We start from the raw sequence: 20,463 nt of genomic DNA, 5'->3' as shown, positions 1-20,463 counted from the left end.
AAGAAAATTTAGGGTATTGGGCAAAATTTTTAAGACAAATTATTATGAAGTCACAGTTTGATAGCGGTTGATCTAACAGTTGAACTGATGACCCTTGACCCAGTCTCTTTTCTGGTTCACTAAACGGTCCGTATTTCACAACATCGTTACAGAAATTGTTAGACAAGAGCGAGATTTAGGCCTAGTATCTCACTGTAGGGAGCACCTGTCGGTCAATGAGGTTGTGCATTAATTATAGGGAGATAAATATGTTACAAATTACAATGAAGAATAGATAACTTTTGCCACACGATAATTATCTATTTGACTAGTTGTATGGAGCTCACACATTCTCCAAGATTGACTTGAGGTCTGATTATCACCAACTGAAGGTGAGGAAGGAGGATGTCCCCAAGACAACTTTTAAGACTCCTTAACAAATGCACCAACTGCATTCAACCCCCAGTAAATGAACAAAGTGTTCAACCCCCTAGTTCGATAAATTTGTAATAGTTTTCAGTGATGATATCCTAATTTATTCAAGTAGTAGTGAGGAGCATGAGAAGCATTTGAGGATAGTTTTTCAAATGCTTTGGTAGAAGAAACCATTTGCCAAATTCAAGAAGTGTGAGTTTTGGTTCAGTGTGACCTTTTTAGGTCATGTGGTAAGGATGGAATATTAGTGGACGGCACAAAGGTAGAGGTGATCATCAATTGGCTGGGACCTACCTCTGTGACTAAAGTGTGCAGTTTTAAGAGGAGTTCTCTCGTATTGTCTTACCATTTACCAATGTCACGAAGACGGGAGTAAAGTAACATTGGACTGATGGCTGTGAGAGTAGCTTTCAGGAGCTTAAGCAGAGATTGACATCAACTCCAATTCTTGCCTTCCCTACGGATGGAGGAGGTTTTGTGATTTATAGCGATGCTTCAAGGCAGGGTTTAGGATGTGTGCTTACGCAGCAAGGAAAGGTAATTGCTTACACGTCATAACAGTTGAAAGTACTTGAGACTAATTACCCCACGAGTGATTTGGAGATAGCCACCGTAATTTTTACGCTTCAGATATGGTGGAGGCATTTATATTCAGTCACGTGACACACATAGCCAGTGTTCAACAATTAACTGACTTAAATAGTGTTATGGATCAAAATGAATGATTTTAAGGACCTGTGGGTGTGACCACAAATACAATTTTTAGTAAAAGCTTTCTGGAATCTTTAAAAAAATTTTGCAAGTTGAACCACTGATTTCGCAAGATATAAAAAATCAACAAAAGTTCCAAAATTCTTCAAAAATTGATGAAACTTGCAAGCAAAGTTGGGTTTTCTGACAGGTAAAATATTTAAACACCACATGGTTTGATACAAAGGCAGTAGAGAGAATTTCACTACACTTGCAGTATAAAGCATGATTACTAGGTTCATTTTTGTTTAGCAACCTTTTTATGTGTGTGCACACACGCGTTTGTGTGTCAAATGTCTTACTACAAAGCAGAAACTACTAAAGTCTGGTTGTGTGGAAACTTATATCCACCAATGGATCAAATATAAACATTTTCAAATAAGGTCCACACTTCAACACAAAGCCAACATAAATTCCACTTTTCCATGATGTGTTCATCAAGCAGGTCCCACATTCAACAACTTTATAGATACATGTTAGCTGGTCATCTCTTTTGTCTTTCGAAACATACTGGAACTATAAAAAGGCATGTATTAAGTATCAAGACTCAAGAGGCATAATAAATTAATTTGCCTTCTGTTCATAGCCAGTATTTTTTTTTTTATCGGCGCTGGGGTGTCCGGATCAAAGCCCAACTAACCCCCATGGTGCACAAGCCTTCAGCAAACAGTTTCCTATAGGGAGTTCCAATGAAACTAATAAGTCTAGAAGTGCTGTGAAACAATTTTAGGCTAGATGATACTTGGAAAAATGCATGATCGTCCTTTTAATTGAAATAGATAAACAAACAAGGTACTGTACAGAATGGCAAAATCCAAACTAGAAGTTTTGAATATGTGATCTCCTCCGGGATCAATTTGCTGAGTACTACAGCCAGTAGTCCATTCTGACTGCTTTCCAAATGATCTTCTTTACGATATGATAGTTAATGAAAGTAAGTATTGAGATTAAACATTTATCAGTCATAAGTACAAAGATTAAACATTTATCAGTCAACCAATATCTTGAAACAGCAATAACCTGGAGACAAAAAAAATAATTTTAAAAATGGAGAATAGTGCTTCTTACTTGCAATTGTGTGCAAATGAGTTCCAGCTTCAATTCCTGAAAGATTATAGTTTAGTAAGCAGGTGTGAAGTACTTGTGATATTGAAATGTGATTGCACACATGAGAAGTCATAATTAGCAAAGCTTTACCTGCTCCTGAACTGCTTCTTTAAGCTGAGAAACCAAGGCAGACCTAGTTGCTTCAGCATTTTCAAGTTGCCTAACGCATTCCTTAAGTACATTTTCTTGCTCCTGTATCTCATCCACCAATATGGATCCTTGTTGATCTCCTGATTAAAAATAATAAACAAAAGATGGAAAATTAGATGAACCAAAAAAAGAATTTTGATGCCTGTAATGTTGAAGTAAACCACTCTACACATACAGGTATAAAATTCAGCTATAGAACCTACTCAGTAACACTAATAGATGATGACTTTAAACAAGTAAATCTCTTACATATAAGAAAGAAGATAGAAAGAACAGCCATCAAAGGGCAAATAATTGGTAGCAACTTTTTGGTGGATATGACTAAATCAACAAGTAACACAAACAAATGCCCGACTACCCCTAAGCATGCATTGCCATACAACAAAATGCAAGTCCTCCACTTTGGCAAATAAATCAATGTATAAGAAAATGCAAGTAGATGAGTAAGTGATGCCATACAAGTCCTCCAATTTGGTAAATAGTCTGAATATACCAAGTGTAATATAAAAAGCATATCATCAAGACATCTCAATAACTGGCCCATTTAGAAATTAGCATGACTCATAGCTGTATCATCCACTCTCGTAATAAGGGATTGTGTACAAAATCCAACAATTACATTAATTTCTAAACAACTTATAAAAAAACATTAATTTTCGAACCATTCTACTGTCTGTTTGTTAGGAGAAAACAAACTTAGGGAATGATAAGACTATCATTCTCTTTTTATATTGATAATATGTAGCTTACAATGGAAGCCTTGAGGCACAAATAAGGAAAAATACATAATAAGGAAATAACAGCTAATGACAGCTAAATTGAATAAGCAATACATAATAACCAAGATATTATTCTAACACTTCTCTAGCTAGTGCGAAGATCTCTCTCATGCCCAGTTTGCCAAGTACATCATGGAATGGTTTGCTTCCAATTCCCTTGATGAGAATATTTGCCAATTGTTTACCCGACTCCACAAAAGGAGTACACATAGTGGCACTGGTGAGTTTCTCCTTGATGAACTAACGATCAATTTCAACATGTTTTGTGCGGTCATGTTGAACTGGATTGTAAGCTATGTTAATAGCAACCTTATTGTCACAGTATAGTTGCATGGAGTTTGTCCGACCAATGCCCAAATCACTTAGCAGCAACTTGATCCACAAGAGCTCGCACACACCTCATGCCATGGCTCTAAATTCTGCCTCTGCACTTGACCGAGCTACTACATTCTGTTTTTTACTTCTCCAAGTAACCAAATTTCCCCCAACAAAGGTACAATATCCAGATGTGGACTTTCTATCAGTTACTGATCCTGTCCAGTCAGTATCTGTATAAGCTTCCACACGAAGATGATCATGTTTGAAAAAATAGAGACACTTTCCAGGAGAAGATTTTAAATACCTAAGAATCCGCATCATCGCAGCCTAGTGTGTCTCATGAGGAGCATGCATGAACTGGCTAACCACACTAACCGCAATAGCAAGATCAACAAGATCAAGACAAGAATGAGATAAATAAATGAACTTCCCCATTAATCTCTGATAACTTTCCCTGTTAACAACAGCTCCTCCACCATCAACACTAAGTTTCTGATTTGACTCTAGCGGTGTGCGTGTGTCTCAATTTACTCTCAAGCAACTCGGTTTCTTTCAACAGGTCAAGAACATATTTTCTCTGACAGATGAAAATCTCATCCTTGGACCTAGCAACCTCAATACCCAGGAAATACTTCAGATTCCCAAAGTTTTTTATTTCAAACTCATTTGCCAAATATTGCTTCAACCGGAGAATTTCCTCAATATCATCTCCTATAAGAACTATGCCATCCACATATACAGTGAAGGCAATTGTCTTACCATGAGAGGAATGTTTAACAAATAAAGTGTGATAAGCCTGACTCTGTGTGAAGCCATATTTGAGCATTGCCTGAGTAAATCTTTCAAACCAAGCCCTTGGAGATTGTTTGAGACCATATAAAGACTTCCTAAGCTTGCATACTTAACCTTCTATCTGATGATCCTCAAAACCAAGAGGAATTTCCATATACAACTCTTCTTCTAGATCACCATGTAGGAAAGCATTCTTCACATCTAACTAGTGAAGTGACCAATCCAGATTAGCTGCAAAAGAGAGGAGTACCCTGACTAAATTCATCTTAGCAACTGGTGCAAATGTCTCTTGATAATCTACTCCATAAGTCTAAGTAAAGCCCTTTGCCACAAGTTGAGCTTTGCAACACTCAATTGAACCATCCGCTTTGTGCTTCACAGTATACACCCACTTACATCCCACAGGTCACTTGTCCTAAGGTAATTCAGTCAATTCCCAAGTGTCATTCTTACGAAGTGCTTTCATGTCTTCTATCATGGCATGTTTCTACTCAGGAGTAGCAAGAGCATCCTGAAAATGATTGAGTATACTAACAGAAGAAACTTTAGACACAAAGGCTCTATAAGAAGGAGACAGTTAGAGTAGGATACAAAGTTAGAGATATGGTGTTGAGTACAAGACCTCACACCCTTCCGTTTAGCAATAGGAATATCAATAGCAAAATACTCAAGAATATTAAGGGTTTTAGATTTACCTAGACTCTCATCAAAAGAAGGAAATAACAGTGGATCAGAAGTGGTCTCTTGTATCCAAATAACTTTATGTCTGTCTTTGTCTCTAACATAGACTTTCCCTTCCTCGAGAACATTGGATTTTGTATTGCCCAAAATAGCTGGTTCATATTCTACATCCTCAACCACTAGTAATGATCCAAGAACTGAAAATTCAGGAATCTCTTCACAGCAAGGTTCTCCCTAAAGGAATTACTGGGACACTGGAGAGGACAAAAAGTAGGACTAGGACTCAAAAAAGGTGATATATGTTGGAATGTGTCCTGCATCGCCTGGAGTTGCCCTATTTATGCTACTTATAAGGCTCCAGTTTTCTTCTCCTTAATACCTGGGTTTTAAAGAGAAGTGTGGACTCGGCTTTTCAATTTGGTATCAGAGCCTGGTTGGACCTTTGATTGGTATGCCGTTTATTCAGCTACTGCATGTTATGGTCTAGGAGGGTGTGTTGGAATGTGTCCCACATCACCTGGAGTTGCCCCATCTTTGCTACTTATAAGGCTCCAGTTTCCTTCTCCTTAATACCTGAGTTTTAAGGAGAAGTGTATGTTGGGCTTTTCAATTACATCCATGGAGACAAATCACTTATGAGACGGAGGATGATAACCTTTATAGCCCTTTTGAGTAGGTGAATAACCCAGAAAGACACATTTAATAGAACGAGAATTAAATTTACCATGAGTAAGGGAATGGTTGTGGACAAAGTAGACACACCTAGAGGTTTAGGAAGAATGGAAAACACAGACCTAGAACCTAAGAACACCTAAAGGAGAGCTTGTTTGTGCAACACTTGGGTAGGAAAACAATTGATGAGATAGGCAACAATGAAAACTGCTTCTCCCCAATAAGACCGAGGCACTTGCATAGAAAAGGTCATGCAACGAGCTATATCAAGAAGATGACGATTCTTGCGCTCCGCAACCCCACTTTGCTAAGGGGTATTGGTGCAAGATGTCTGATGAATAATGTCATAGGTGGAAAGATAGCTCACTATACCAGAATCAATTAACTCACCTCCATTATCAGATCGCAATATTTTGGCAATAGCACCAAATTGAGTACAAATCATTTGGTGGAAATTGCAAAACACAAGAAAAACCTCACTTTTTTCTTTCATAAGATATACCCAGGTAGTACGAGAAAAATCATCTATAAAAGTGACAAACCATTTATGACTTTTCAAAGACACAACACGAGATGGACCCCAAACATTAGTATGAATTAAGGAAAAACGAATCAAACTTTCATTAAAACTTAGAGCAAAAGAAGCTCTGTGTCATTTACCAAGTTGACAAGACTCACAATTAAACTCAAAGATATTATTGTTTGTAAAAGAGAAAGGAGACAAATACTTAAGTAATAAAAAAAAGGGATGTCCAAGACGCTGATTCCACAACCATAAATCTTTCTTAGTGGTGGAAAACTTGATGGAATGATTTGCCACCTTGTCTACCTGATCCAAGATATAGAGACAATGTTCTACTCTACCACTGCCAACATCCCCTCGCGATGAGGTTCTGAAAAAGACAATTATCAGGGAAAAAGGTCACACTATAGTTCAAGTCACGAGTAAGACGACTCAAAGATAAAAGATTAAAAAAGAAATTTGGAGCATGTAAGATAGAAGATAAAGGTAGAGAAGGAATAGTACCATCAAAAGATAAACATTTCCCAAAAATAGAAGAAATAGTACCATCAGCAATTCTAACTTTGTCCTAACTTGAAGAGAGCTTATATTCTGAGAGTAGAAGAAATAGTACCATCACCAATCCTAACTTTGTCCTGACTTGAAGAGGGCTTATATTCTGAGAATAAATCAAAAGACATGATCGGAGGCATCAGAATTAATAATCCAAGGAAAAGTCTTATGAGATACGAAAGCATTGGTAGAAGAGACTAAGTTGCCAGAGTGAGCAAACAAAGAGGAGGGTGCATCGGATGGAGTAGTGGAAGAATGACGATCAAGTAGGTGGCATAAAGCATCCTCAAACTTAGAAGACATTCCAGAAAGAGACATCACTACTAGATGGAACAACTGAAAATGAGTCAGGAGTATGAACTGCACTAGTATGATGGGCACGTAGATTAAACCCACATCCTCGAGACCGTCTTGAGCGACCCCCACGACTACCAAAGCGATCACCATGGCCACCAGAAGGAACCCCATGAAGTTTCCAACAAGTCTCCTCAGTGTGTCTCAGCTGGCGGCAGTAATCACAAAATAGATTATCCTTTTCCAAGGTATTGGAGGAACTACGAGGTTGACTAATTCCATCTCTAAGAGGAGCAGAGAGTAAGGTTGAGCGCTTTGTAGAAGCCAGTGATAGCATAGCAGACCAACTCCTCTCCTCATTCTGCACATAAGCAAAGGCCTTCTAAAGAGAAAAAAGAACATCCATGCTAAGAACACGACTTCGAATACGATCAAATTCCAAGTTGAGGCCCTCCAGAAACTTGAAGACTCTTTCATGTTCAATGAACTTACAGTAACCATAGAATCAGTTATGCAAACACGTTTGTAACCCTATAAATGATCAAGACATTTCCAACCATTATTAAGAAAAGTACAATACTGAAGAACAATCATCTCTCTGTGGACTGAGCACTCAATGGAGTGACGTAATTCAAATGTTTGTGAAAAATTCGGCTTCCAAGAATAAGTAGTAGCCACAACATCCCAAATATCCTCTGTTGTAACCATAGATAAGTAGCCCTCACCAAATATCAGGGACTATCGAGTGGATGAGCCACCCCATGATCAGAGAGTTGGTAATCTCCCACTGGGCATAACCAGAATTAGTGATGCTAGGTGCTTTGATTCTCCCATCTACATAACCCATTTTCCCGCAGCTCTTCCGAAAAAGTGTCAAGACACTTCGACCAAGCTAAATAGTTCTGACCATTAAACAGAGAGGTGGGGATTTTAAGGCTAGGATTGAGATTTTCAGATGTAGTACTCATAATGGGACTCCCCTTGAAGTGGCAGAGAACTAGTGGATTCACTGGTAATGTCAGTCACCTAAGAACGCGACTACCAAACCAACAACTTATACTAATCACTACCACTGGTAGAGGGATAAACAATTGGGATCAAAGTATCTCTAATCAATCACAAATCATGAAGGGAGCAGTATACTTGGGCAAAAAATAGCAAGAGGTCCACATATTGACCCAAGGAACCAAAGAAGAGAAATAAGGCTTACGAGCCAATCAAAACAGCGAAATAAATGTCCCAAACTACTCAAAAGCATACCAACAACAGAGTTAGAGCCAAATAAAGTAATCAGACCATGAAAAAAGCCCAGAGGGCTGTTGACAGTGGCCTAGAAGGCTAGAAGAAGAGCCGACAGGGGTGGGGGGTTGTTGGTAGCGCCCTAGTAGGCTGGAGAAGGAGCCGACAAGGCTAGAAGGGCTGTCGGCAGGCCCTAGGTGACTGGACAGGGGGCCAACAGGCCTGGGAAGTGCCAAAAGAAGGGTTTTCTAGGTATAGAAGGGTATGGGTGATGATGGGTGGCTGTCGGAGTGATGGGTGATGATGTGGTGAAGCTGTGGTGGTGTCAGGTGGTGGTTTAGGAGCCTCCTAGCTCTAATACCATGTTTGTTAGGAGAAAACACACTTAGGGAATGATAAGACTATCATTCCCTTTTTATATTGATAATATGTAGCTTACAACAGAAGCCTTGAGGCACAAATAAGGAAAGATACATAGTAAGGAAATAACAACTAATGACGGCCAAAGAGAATAAGCAACACATAATAACCAAGATATTAATCTAACAACATGAACTCTTCTTAATGTGTAAATTACCCATGTTGGACACTCAACACTTGAGTAAGGGTATGAGATATGGCCCAATATGTGTAGTTCAATATTTACCTAATAAACATATATAGTAATTAAAAATTAACTATAATGCAAGAAGATCCCATATACCGCATGAAAAGCTTTATGCCACCTAGTAAATACGACTCTATCCTAAAAGTAAAAGAATCTTAAGAAATATGAAAAAAATTCATATCCCCGTGTCTTTAGACATAAAAATTAGATAAATCTAACACTGACACGTACCCTTTTTCACAATTTTCTACCTATCAGTTACAGTACAACCAAATTAGGTCATAAGGTCCTAAAATGCAACCGTTTTCGTACGGGCTTGCGTCCATTTATCATGGCATGCTTATTAATACACTAGTTATCTGATCAAAGAAATTTAACTGTTTTATGTATAATCATTCTATCCTATCATTTAACCAACAACCATCACCACCACCACTTGGTTCAACTCAACTAGTCCTATGTTGATAACTATAATCTCCATAGACAGATTCAAACCTAGCAACCTCTACCTAAATGAAAGTCAAGCTTACCATTCCTATATTACAGTCCACAGCTCATGAAGGACTCCAATAGACCCTTAGCAACTCTAAGCCTTTGCCCTACCACTGGGCCTGCTATTCACACTTAAAAACACTTGTGCAAAGAATTCCAACACAATTCTAACATTTCTAGAACCCATCCTTTTTAAAAACAAAACCCAGCCCAACCCCCTTTTCTATCTATAAACCCTCCAGCCCAGTGTTATTAAAGGAGCGCCTAGGCGTGCGCCTAGGTCCAAGTCCCATCCAGACCCAAGGTTTGCGCCTTGTAGTGTTCCAGGCCAGGCGACTTCGATAAGGCGCGCCTAGGTCCCAAGGTTTGTGCCTTGTAGCGTTCCACACCAGAAGATTGTGATAAGGCGCTTGATTGGCCCAAGGCTTGCGTCTTGAGGACTTTTTTTATTATTGCTTTAATTGGTTTTGTTTAAAATCTAACCATTGATTTAATATGGTGCAGCTACAGAAGATTCCTACTCTTATTACAGATGCTAATACATTGGGCATTCAACCCCAAATCAATGATAGAAGAAAAATTAGCCCTAATTCCTAATCTCCAAAAAAACACTAAATGTTTAACATTTCATTTTGTTTATGTTGAACTCTAAATTATTTACTTATATTAAATTATATATTTTTTTCCCGTACAAGGTGCGCCTCACTTCGATGAACCTTGTGCCTTGAGCCTAGGCCCCAGGAGACCTTGGCGTCTTAGTGTGCCTATCGCCTTTAATAACACTGCTCCAGCCCAACCCCCTTTCCATTTCTTTCCTCAGTTTCAAAATCCTATACCCATGAGTTGTCCTTGACCTAAGCCTTCTATAAAATACACTGAAATCGGCACTCGTCAGCAGCATTCCAACTATTAAAACCCTTTCCATAATACATTTAATTTAGAATCATATTTTGTAGAGTAGTATCTTTTTGCACTAGTCTTACATATTACATTATTTTTCACTTACTGGGGGAAAAGAAGTCCTGCATCTTAATTGCCAGAGAGGGGAAAAAAACAAACAAAAATCTTACATCAGTTTGATGTCACAGCTCACAAATCGTCTCATTCCCCATTTGTTCTTAAATCAAATGCAAATGCCAAATGAGTGGCCACAAAGTAAAGAACAAAATAAAAAAGTTCATCTATACATATATATATATATATATATTTTTAAATTATATACAATACAATTTAAATGTGAAATTTGCCTTGAAGGATGATTTAGTATGTGCAAACATGACCAATTATAATTTAATGGAAAAATGATGCACTTAGTTACTGAAGCAAGTAGAGAAAAAAAAACTCCTGACAATGAAGATATACAATGAAAGAACACTGGAAAGCATTTGTCCGAACGATAATCAATAGAATTAACATGATATGAATACTAAACGAGGACAGACAGGTCAAAAAATTTAATATAATTAAACTTCTGAAGAGTGTCACTGATGAATTTTTTTTTAATTTTCACATACATTGCCATCGAAGTTATGCAAAATAGAGATAATTCTTACCATGAGCAGAAGTGCTTTCTACATCTTTCTCCATTTTCCCCACTAGACTAGCAGCAGCTTTACACTTGTTCAAAGCAGCTTCTTCGGTGACATTTTCATCATGCACTGACTGAAATGCAGTTACAATTTTTTCGGGCATAGCTCCAACAGCCAATTTCTGAAGATGACAACCAAGATAGGCATGACCAATGATCATAAATACAGTTTTTTCAAACAAAAATAAAACAAAACAAGGTCAAGTCAACCAGATTAAAAAACTAACAGAAAATTTGGCAAATACTTACAATTCTTAAGGAGTGAGCATCCCTCTTTACTATCTTAATAGGATTTGCACTCTTTCCATTGCTAACAGGAGGAGGAGGAGGAGGATCCTTACCCAAGATTTCATCTTTAAGATTCTGACCCCGAGATCCAAAAACTTTCCTCTCTTCCCATATATCCACCTGATTAATAAAAATAAAAATAAAAAAATATATATATATATATATGAAAAAAAGCCCCAAAATATCAAATGAAAAGAGGCATAATCAGGATAAAATGTTAGAAGTGCACGCAAATTAAATTAGCATTAGTTTAAACTAATATATTATCCAATAAGAAATGCTACAACAAAATAGAAATTTTTCAAAAACATGCAAATGGAGTAATTGATGCTGATCTTAAAATTATCATCAACATTACACAACCAGTGCCATCATATGGTAGGGAATGGGGCTGTCAAGTAAAGAAACAAAGGTAGGTAGGTTGTACAACAAAATGAACGTAGAGTGAAAAATACAAATATGCATCATCGTTAACATCAATAGTGTCTAAAAGCTATGATTGATTCATGATTTACTTGCATTCCTCCTATTATGTAAAGCATAATTTGTTCATTAACATTACAATGGAGAAGTTCCATATTTAAGTGAAGAAGGAAGAATCATTAACCAAAAATGCACCATGGTCCCAAGCCTAAACAAACTACACAAGTAAAACTATATCATCCTCCATGTTGTAATGCAAATCATGTACGTGCGTACACACCTAGGTACAACTATGACATATACCAACAATGAGCTTTTCCTTAGTAGGTACAAGTGATGTGCAAAATTCAATGATCATAGGTCTCAAAACTTCAAAAGTAACTTATATTTTATACCAATTATAGACGTACAAATAGTTACGTTGCTGTTTTGAAAGAGAAAAAAATAACGCACGTTCTAGTCAGGGTTTAAGTAATGGTTAGAGCCTTTGTAATGGTAATGGAGACAGTGTAATAAAAGCAGAGTGTAAGGGATATGCATGGTAGTAACAACGGGAATCTTGATTTTTTTCCCATCACAACTCCCCCAAGTATTATCAATATGTATGTACTTTTTTTTTTCAAAATCATATATAGTTATGAAAAATGGCTTCTATTCTTCTTTTTTTTTTTACAACTTGGTATCGGGCCCATTGGACAGACTACTCTGAGGGACCAATCCCACCATTCACTAGCGGGGGCCCAAATTAAAATGGCTTCTATTCTAATCACTATTAAAACGAAGTAGCCTTCCATTTATAAATTTATCATGAAGCAAGAAGATACAAATTATCTTACAAAAATTAAAATATAAACTAACCATAAAAAATTTAACAAAATTTAATAGTCAACTAAAAATAATATGAATAATAACAAAATATGTATCCAAGCATTCATTTGGTTAAGTTGCCAATTTTCCCAAAAGCTTAGATTGTTGGGCCCAATAATGTGTATTAAACTATCCAAAACCCTCCTTCACATGAAACCCTCTCTTGCACGTGAAGCAACAAACAAAGAACCAAACAGAAGGAGAAGCAAACAACCAAATGGAGAAGAAGAAACCAAACGGGGACCAAAAATCAAGTACTAACAGGTAGACTTGAACCCCAAGACCTCTCTCAACCTGAGCTCTGATACCATGTTAAGTTATCAATTTTCCCAAAAGCTTAAGGCTTCATTTGGGAACAAGCTATTTTATTTTTTGGCTTTTTTACGAAAAGATATGCAGAAAAGTAAAGAAAGTGATGTGACAACTTATAGTGACTTTTGACTTTTAAGCTAAAACGTGTTGTTGCCAAACGATGCCTAAGTTGTTGAGAAATAGGCCCAACAATTTATATCAAGCTATCCAACAAATTCATTCATTCACAAATCTAACATACAAAGTTACAAGCTCTAAGTTATCTTACACCAAAATGAACAATATCCAAGATTTTTCAACAAATGAAAAAGTCAAAAAAATTTGAAGAAACTTGACCAAGAAGCTTCAAGGGTTTGATCTCTAACTCCCAAGCTTAGCGCTTCAATTTAGTGGAGAAAACCCAGAGACATAGCTTTCCTTAAGCTTCCCAGAAAAGTGGGAGCTAATTTTGGCGTAAGAGAATGGGCAAAATAGATAAAATCTGGTTATTATTGAATATATGATGAACATACCATAATGGTGACCCTATTGGTTGTCATAGTACCATTTTGGGCCAATGTGAGACTATTACGACCCTATTGGTCATTATATCTCAATCTCGATCTAAATTTTAGTTTGACATTGATGACAAAGGTTTCTTACTTCTAAAGAGGATTGGGAGATCAGTGGTAAGTTAGAGTTGTCTACTATATTTAATGGCAAGGGTGATTATTTAAGTAATGACTGGATTGAACAAGTGGTGAAGAAGATAATGAGTTGGTTGTTACTCACAAAAATATGGTAGAAAAGATTGATGGTGATTCTAAGAAGAAAAAAAGAGGGGTGAAATTATCTTCTAGAAATGATAGGGAGCTTAAAAGACTTCAATGTAAAGTAAATTGTGATGGTCGGAAAAGGAGTAAGCCTTTAGTGCGGCAGTGCATTTAAGGCAACATCGATGGGTGTTTGGATGAGAGTAATAGATGATTCTATCTTCTAAAGGTTTCAAACAATCCCATTCTAGAGAAACAATTTTGCCTAAAAAGCCTGCCTACACTTGTATGAGAGGGTCCGAAAACGTCACCAGAAAGGTCAAAGACCGCCGGAAAAGTCACTGGAATCTTCTAAGGCTCGCCGGAAAACTCAAATGTCGTTGGAAACTCTGAATGGAAAATTCAAATGTCACCAGAAACTTCGAATCTCCTAGAAATAAGTGGTAAGGCTAAGATTCTTCAATGGTCACAACTAAGGGAAACTTGCATAGAGAAGCGATGATGAAAAGAAAAGGTTGGGTGAAGAATAACGCAAAGAAGCTAGAGAGAGATAATCATCCATAGATCCCACTTTCACTCTTAAGGAAGGAAGATGAGATCCCAAATGATGTCCCTCTCTAAAATTCCTCCTCCTTAAAGTTATAGGAAGTGCTCTATATATAGGCAATTCACGTGTTGGAGTCCCATGTGCCTTGCACATGGGGAGAATATTCTCTCTAAGTACTTTGTCTGAGGTGATCTCTCCGAGGATGAGAAAAGCCCCAAAAATGAGATCAACCCCTCAGTTAACCTCTCTTCTTAGCCATACCAAACCAATACTCCCCAACCATTCCAAAGGGTCGGGGTAGTCCTAGAGGACTTCCCACCGCTAATATTGCTGAGTCTCATGAACTCCCCAAGGTTGTGCCATCTAGACCCAAGTATAGGCTAAATGGACCGATGAGTGAATTTATCTCCACCTACTGTCCTCGGGATCCAGGCCCTTTGTTCGGGCTTTACCGCACTCATGTTTCTGGTGGGTTGATCCCAGAATGCTCCAAATCCACAAATGTTTTGGGACTTATCAAAGAAGCAACCTCTAGATTGCAATTGAATCCATTTGAAACCTGAATGCCTTGGATCTCTAGTCTTGCTCAATGCCCTTTTGAGTCCGGACCCGAACAAGTCACTAGATTCGTGGATCCGAACCCTTTCAAGGCTTAAAGCAATCCGACCCGTTTGATGGCGATAAATCCGGGCCCACTAATTTTAAACATGCACCTTTTCCAACATCCCCGAACTTGCTCACCTACTTGATTTTCTCGGGCATATCTTGTCTCACTTCCCCGAACGTATTTTGTCTCTATGTGATTTATGAATAAGGTTGATAACTCATAATGATAAAAAAGAATCTTTTGATCATTTTTATTCTTGTACCACATTTGGGACACATTTCTGTACCATTATTTTTTTTTTTTTTTGATTTTTAAAGCAAATCAAGCCTTAGTATTTAATTCTTCTACAACCTGGACAACTCCAAAATCATTTCTTTCTTCTAGAATATTTGAAAAATCAACCTTTTTGTGGTTTCTCTTACCAACAGCCACAAACCAAAAAAAATAATCATTTTCTTGAAACAAATAGAAACAATGGCTTGACCTTCTTTTTATTTTGAAAAGTCTAACCAGGACCCACTTTTTTATTTCTAGAATATTTGAAGGTCTCTAGAATCAAACTTTTTGCTCCAAGCTAAGGGACAAAAACCCTTGTCCTTATCTTTTTGCCAAACCCCAATTTTCTCTTTGCAAATCAAGAAAGCAAAGACCCCAGACTTCAAATTTTTTTTTATGTAAACACTGAACCAGAGCTTCGTCCTTCCTCGAAAACCATTGACGACAACCACCGTCATAGCCGCACCATGGTTCTAGCTCACCCAGTGTCGTCGGTGCCACGACGTAGCCCCTTAGCCTTGTCAACTCGTGCTGACACCAGCCCAGCTTGTCATCGGTCTCTCTGCTTCAGCTTCACTTGTGTTGACACTATGCGCACTCACCACTGCTTCGCCCTGAGCCGCAACACTACTCGGCCACACACCATCCGTCTCACTTTGCTTACGCACTGTGATTGCGGATTTGGGTGACTCACCGCTAACTTATCCTCTCTTGTCTATTTCGGATCGGTGGGTAAGTGTTTAAAACCCTCTTTCCTCAATTTAGAGATCTGTGGGTGAACTTCTGAAACCTTTTTCTTTTTTCAATATATCTTATGCTTAGGTGAACTCTGAGCTTATGAATTTTGATAGAAGCTTGATACTGACACTAGGGTTTGCAATCTTGATTTTGTAATAATCTGTTGAGTTTTGTTCATCATCCGAATCTGAATTTTGAGAGAACTTTCTTGAACTCCATGGCTGATTTTGTAAGACAAAAACAAACCATGACATTGCACTCTTGTTGATATTTAAAACTTGAGCCCGTGCATTGCTAATCTTGATAAAAACAGAGCTATTGAAAATGTTGAGTATTCGCGGGTTGCCTTTATAAATTTGTTCATTGCCATCCTTGTGAATGTTGGAATAATTATTGTTGAGTTCTTCTTGTTGAATAATTGACTGTTTGTAAAAAATAAGCCCTTGTGTGTTGACTGTTGCTACTACTAAGAATGTTGAATAATAGCATCGACCTCTTAAAAGTAGAATGATCCTTGCATGTCTTGTTTGAGGTAGTAATGGAGCAATAGAGCAGAGAGCCATGTACTGTCATGTGTTGAGTTTGTGATCCCAAACGTGGTACAAGAATAAGAAGAACCAAAAGATTCTTTTTTATTATTATAAGTTGTCAACCTTATTTATAAATCACATAGAGACAAAATACATCCGAGAAAGTGAGACAAAATACATCCGAGAAAATCAAGCAGGCAAGCGAGTCCGAGGATGTTGGAAAAGGTGCATGTCTGAGAAAATTAAAATTTCTCATACAAACAAGGAGCAAAATGCAAGAAGGGTTTAGCTTGAGCCCATTAAATTAAGGATAAATTAAAAATACACCCCTTGAGGTTTACTTAAAATACGAATTGCCCCCTGTGGTTTGGAAAATTACAAATACCTTTCTGTTAGAATTTTTTATTTAACAGAATTAATTGAAAAAGTGAAATTTCTAACTATTTACCTATCTATATAATAAAATTATTTGAATTATTAATTGAAATAAAATTTTAACATTATTAAAAACTGTTAATTAATTTGATAATTTATTAATAAAAGGACCTATTTGTTATGAAATTAAAAACTTTAGGGGGCATAATGTAATTTCTAGAATCACAGGGGGCAATTTATAATTAAAGTAAACCTAATTTACCCTTAAATTAATTAGGTCCAATCGAAAAGTCCAAAATTAGTGGTCCAAATTTATGGCCCTCAAACGAGTCGGATTGCTCTAAGCCTTGAAAAGCTCAAATCCACGAATCTAGAGACTTATTCGGGCCCGGACTCGAAAGGGCATTGAGCATGCCTAGAGATCCGAGGCATTCATGCTTCGAACGGATTCGATTACAATCTAGAGGCCGCTCCTTTGATAAGTCCCAAAACATTTGCAGATTTAGAGCACTCTGGGATCAACCCACCAGAAACATAAGTGTGGTAGACCCTAAACAAAGGGCATAAATTCCAAGTGGAGATGGATTCACTCACCGGTCAATTTAGCATATACTCGGGGTGAGATGGCATGACCTCAGGGGGTCCATGAGACTCGGCAATATTAGCGGCAAGGGGTCCTCTAAGACTATGCCGATCCTTTAGGATGGTTGGGGAACATTATTTCGGTATGGCTAAGAAGAGAGATTTGCTGAGGGGTTAATCTCATTTTTGGGCTTTTCTCATTCTCGGAGAGGTTACCTCCTCGGACAAAGTAGTTAGAGAGAATATTCTCCCATGTGCCTTGCACAGGGGACTCTATCACTTGGGTTGCCTATATATAGAGCCCTCCCCATAACTTTAAGGAGGAATTTTAGAGAGGGAAAGCCTTTGGGAGTGCTCATCTTCGTTCCTTAAGAGTGAAAGTGAGATCTATGGGAGCTTGCCATGATTATCTCTCTGTAGCTTCTTTGCCTTTTTCTTTACCCAACCTTTTCTTCCCATCATCTCTTCTCCATGTGAGTTTCCATTAGTTGTGGCCATTGAAGAATCTTAGCCTCACCACTTATTTCTAGGAGATTCGAAGTTTCCGGAGACATTTGAGTTTTCCGACGAGCCTTCAAAGAATCAGGTAACTTTTCTGGCGGTCTTTGACTTTTCCAGCGATGTTCTCAGACCCTCTCATACACTTTTTTATGGAAGATTTTAAGAAGCAGTTCAGTGGAGGAAAATCCTCAACATTAAATGGCTTTTTTTCCCATCAAGCCAGTCAATACTAATGTGATACATCTAGTCCTTTGTATTACACGGATTTTGTTCCTTTGAATTACGCGATTTTTGTTTCATTCATGATAGTCCGATTTACTAAGGATAAATATTCATCATACTCCTTTCAATAGGTATGTTGGGTTGCTTCGCTTGATAAAAGCACTAGGGGATTTCAATGCCTTAGTTGTTCCCTGCTTTATAAAATGGGAGCTTCCAAGAATACACTGTGCTCCAATTCAATGATCTCTGCGACTTGGCTATCATGGGTGAGATGGTTCAAGGGGGGCCCTAATCCCAAACCGATTCCATAACTACCATCAATTACCAATCACATTCCACATGCCACTTTAAACTTTGTGATTCCTCATATAGTCTCCTCTAGAAAGGCATCCATTTTTTTTCTCTAAGCTAAGCTCGCCAACGGTCAACCAAGCCAATGCGCTATCCCTATCCCCTCCTGATAAAGCATCCTTTGATTTGAATGAATGAGGAACAAAGGCACGTGCAAGAGAAAAGAAAGCACCTATTGGGGTAATTGGAGGAGAAAAATCCACAGAATAAATCTACTATTGTTATTAGCAAAGCAGGAGAAAAATGGATGTCCATACTTTGAGAGAGCACAATTTTAAAGAATCCAATATCGTTGATGAGATAAAAAGAAAACCAAAAAATCAGCAAAAATTAAAAAATTATAATTTTCAAGTACTTTTTCTTTGTTGTTGAACAGAGAAATTTCTGTTAGTTAAATTTGTTTTGGAAGAGCCCAAACAACCACCACCACCACTAAACAATAATTCACTTCATCAGTGGAAAATTCTTTCAAGTTTCAAAACCGAAATTTCCCTTTTACAACACCAATACTTGAACGTCAAAACAATACAGCAATTTCTCTATTTGAGAACAATTTCAATTCAATCAGTAAAATTTTGTCCAACAGAGACATTTCTCAATTCAACCAATCAAAGAAGCTTGAATTTGTATTTAACATAGAAAGTGCTCTGTTAAATGATAAACTCACTTTGTAACATTGAAAATTCTTCCAATAGACAAATTTCTCTTTTGAAACAAACACTGATACGTCAATGTTTATAGGATAATGTTGTTGCTAAAAAAGTTAATGTGCTTGGTGAATGCTAAAATTAGCCAAGAAGTAGCTTATTTAGCACAGACCAAACACATCCTAGTTGACAAACTACATTATATAAATAAATAAATAAATATAGTTTATTTTCCAAATACATGTATTGTTTACAACATATTATTGTCAATACATGTAAATAGTTGCTTCTACAGTAAAATGTTTTTTTAAGTAAAAAATTGATAAAATCATACCTAATATCAACGATGACACAAGATACATTAATTGGATCACTCATAATATCAATTGAAAATGATATGTTTGAAAAACATGAATTTAAAAACTTAAATTAGCGACTTTGCATCTCAAAAAAAAATGAGAGATATTTACTTTAAATTAAATGATAATGTCAAAAAAAATTATAAAGGATCTCACTTAATTTTTGCCTTTTGGCCTCAGTTAAATTTTTTTCCAAATACATCAAAATAGGCTTCAGCTGGCTATGCTGCCTGGGGACCAAAATTCAAATATATGCTACAAACTTTTTGTCAAGGTGGAGTATCACATTTCCTTGGAAAGGCATTTAGCATTTCAAAGTGCTTTCTAAGATTGCATTGTTTGCTTGGACATTCATGTTGGAGAAAACCCTGACCATGGATTTAGTGCAAAGCGTAGAACATTACCTAACAAGCCTCATATGCTCACAATGTCACGAGCTGAGACTATTAATGATCACTTACTACATGGTTTGGCAAGGGACTTACGGTACTCAATTCTATTCAAAAGCAGCAAGACAACTACTAATTATCAAATGCTAAATTGTTGGCATGGGACCTAAAGTTCTCTGTTTCTGTCCTTATTTGGGGTTTCAACAAGTTATGCCAGCATTGTAAGTGGATACATTGCTGCTACCAGGGGCACACCCTTTCGGCATCTGTGGACTCTCAAGTCTAGCGTTATCATACAAGCTTGAGCTTGGCTTGTGAGATATTTGATAAACTCAAGCTTGGCTCAATCTTGGGTCGAAATGGTAAAGATTGTCACCAAACCATCATGCTGGACATCTCAAGCCCCTCTTATATAGTGAGCATGTAATTGTGCCAACGTTATGATAAGTGATGTGGGACAGCTACAAATAGGTGAAATGTAACAGCTTGTTTTCAAAATGCCGTCATCGCTGCACATTTTATTCATTCCCACATCGCTAAAGAAGAAGATGCATTAGTCCCTCATGCATTCTAAAAGTGATGGTCTACAGGTGCTATGTCTAACATATTTATATCTATATAATAATATAACAATATATATATTATTATTTTTATTCATATTTGCTTGGCTTGCAAGCTGTTTCGAGTCAAGCTTGGGTTGAGCTTGAGCTCGACTCGATTAACAAATGAGCTTAAAATT

The 20,463-nt window shown here is 37.3% G+C and overlaps 1 protein-coding gene across 1 annotated transcript in view; it reads right to left on the bottom strand.

The window, feature by feature from the left end:
- The window catches only part of LOC114307693 (uncharacterized), a 60,134-nt gene that overhangs the window by 17,156 nt on the left and 22,515 nt on the right, over positions 1-20,463 (bottom strand). The window contains exons 4-7 of the mRNA XM_082898836.1: positions 11,208-11,366; positions 10,924-11,080; positions 2,362-2,501; positions 2,233-2,268 (exon numbers count right to left, since the gene is read on the bottom strand). Of these exons, the coding sequence (XP_082754962.1) occupies positions 2,233-2,268; positions 2,362-2,501; positions 10,924-11,080; positions 11,208-11,366 (492 nt within the window). The remainder of the gene's footprint in view (positions 1-2,232; positions 2,269-2,361; positions 2,502-10,923; positions 11,081-11,207; positions 11,367-20,463) is intronic.

This window comes from Camellia sinensis, chromosome 12, assembly GCF_055761805.1.
Source record: "Camellia sinensis isolate YWXY chromosome 12, ASM5576180v1, whole genome shotgun sequence".
Lineage (NCBI taxonomy): Eukaryota > Viridiplantae > Streptophyta > Magnoliopsida > Ericales > Theaceae > Camellia > Camellia sinensis.
The sequence above is the reverse complement of the archived record's forward strand: the minus strand, read 5'-3'. Positions and strand labels throughout refer to the sequence as shown.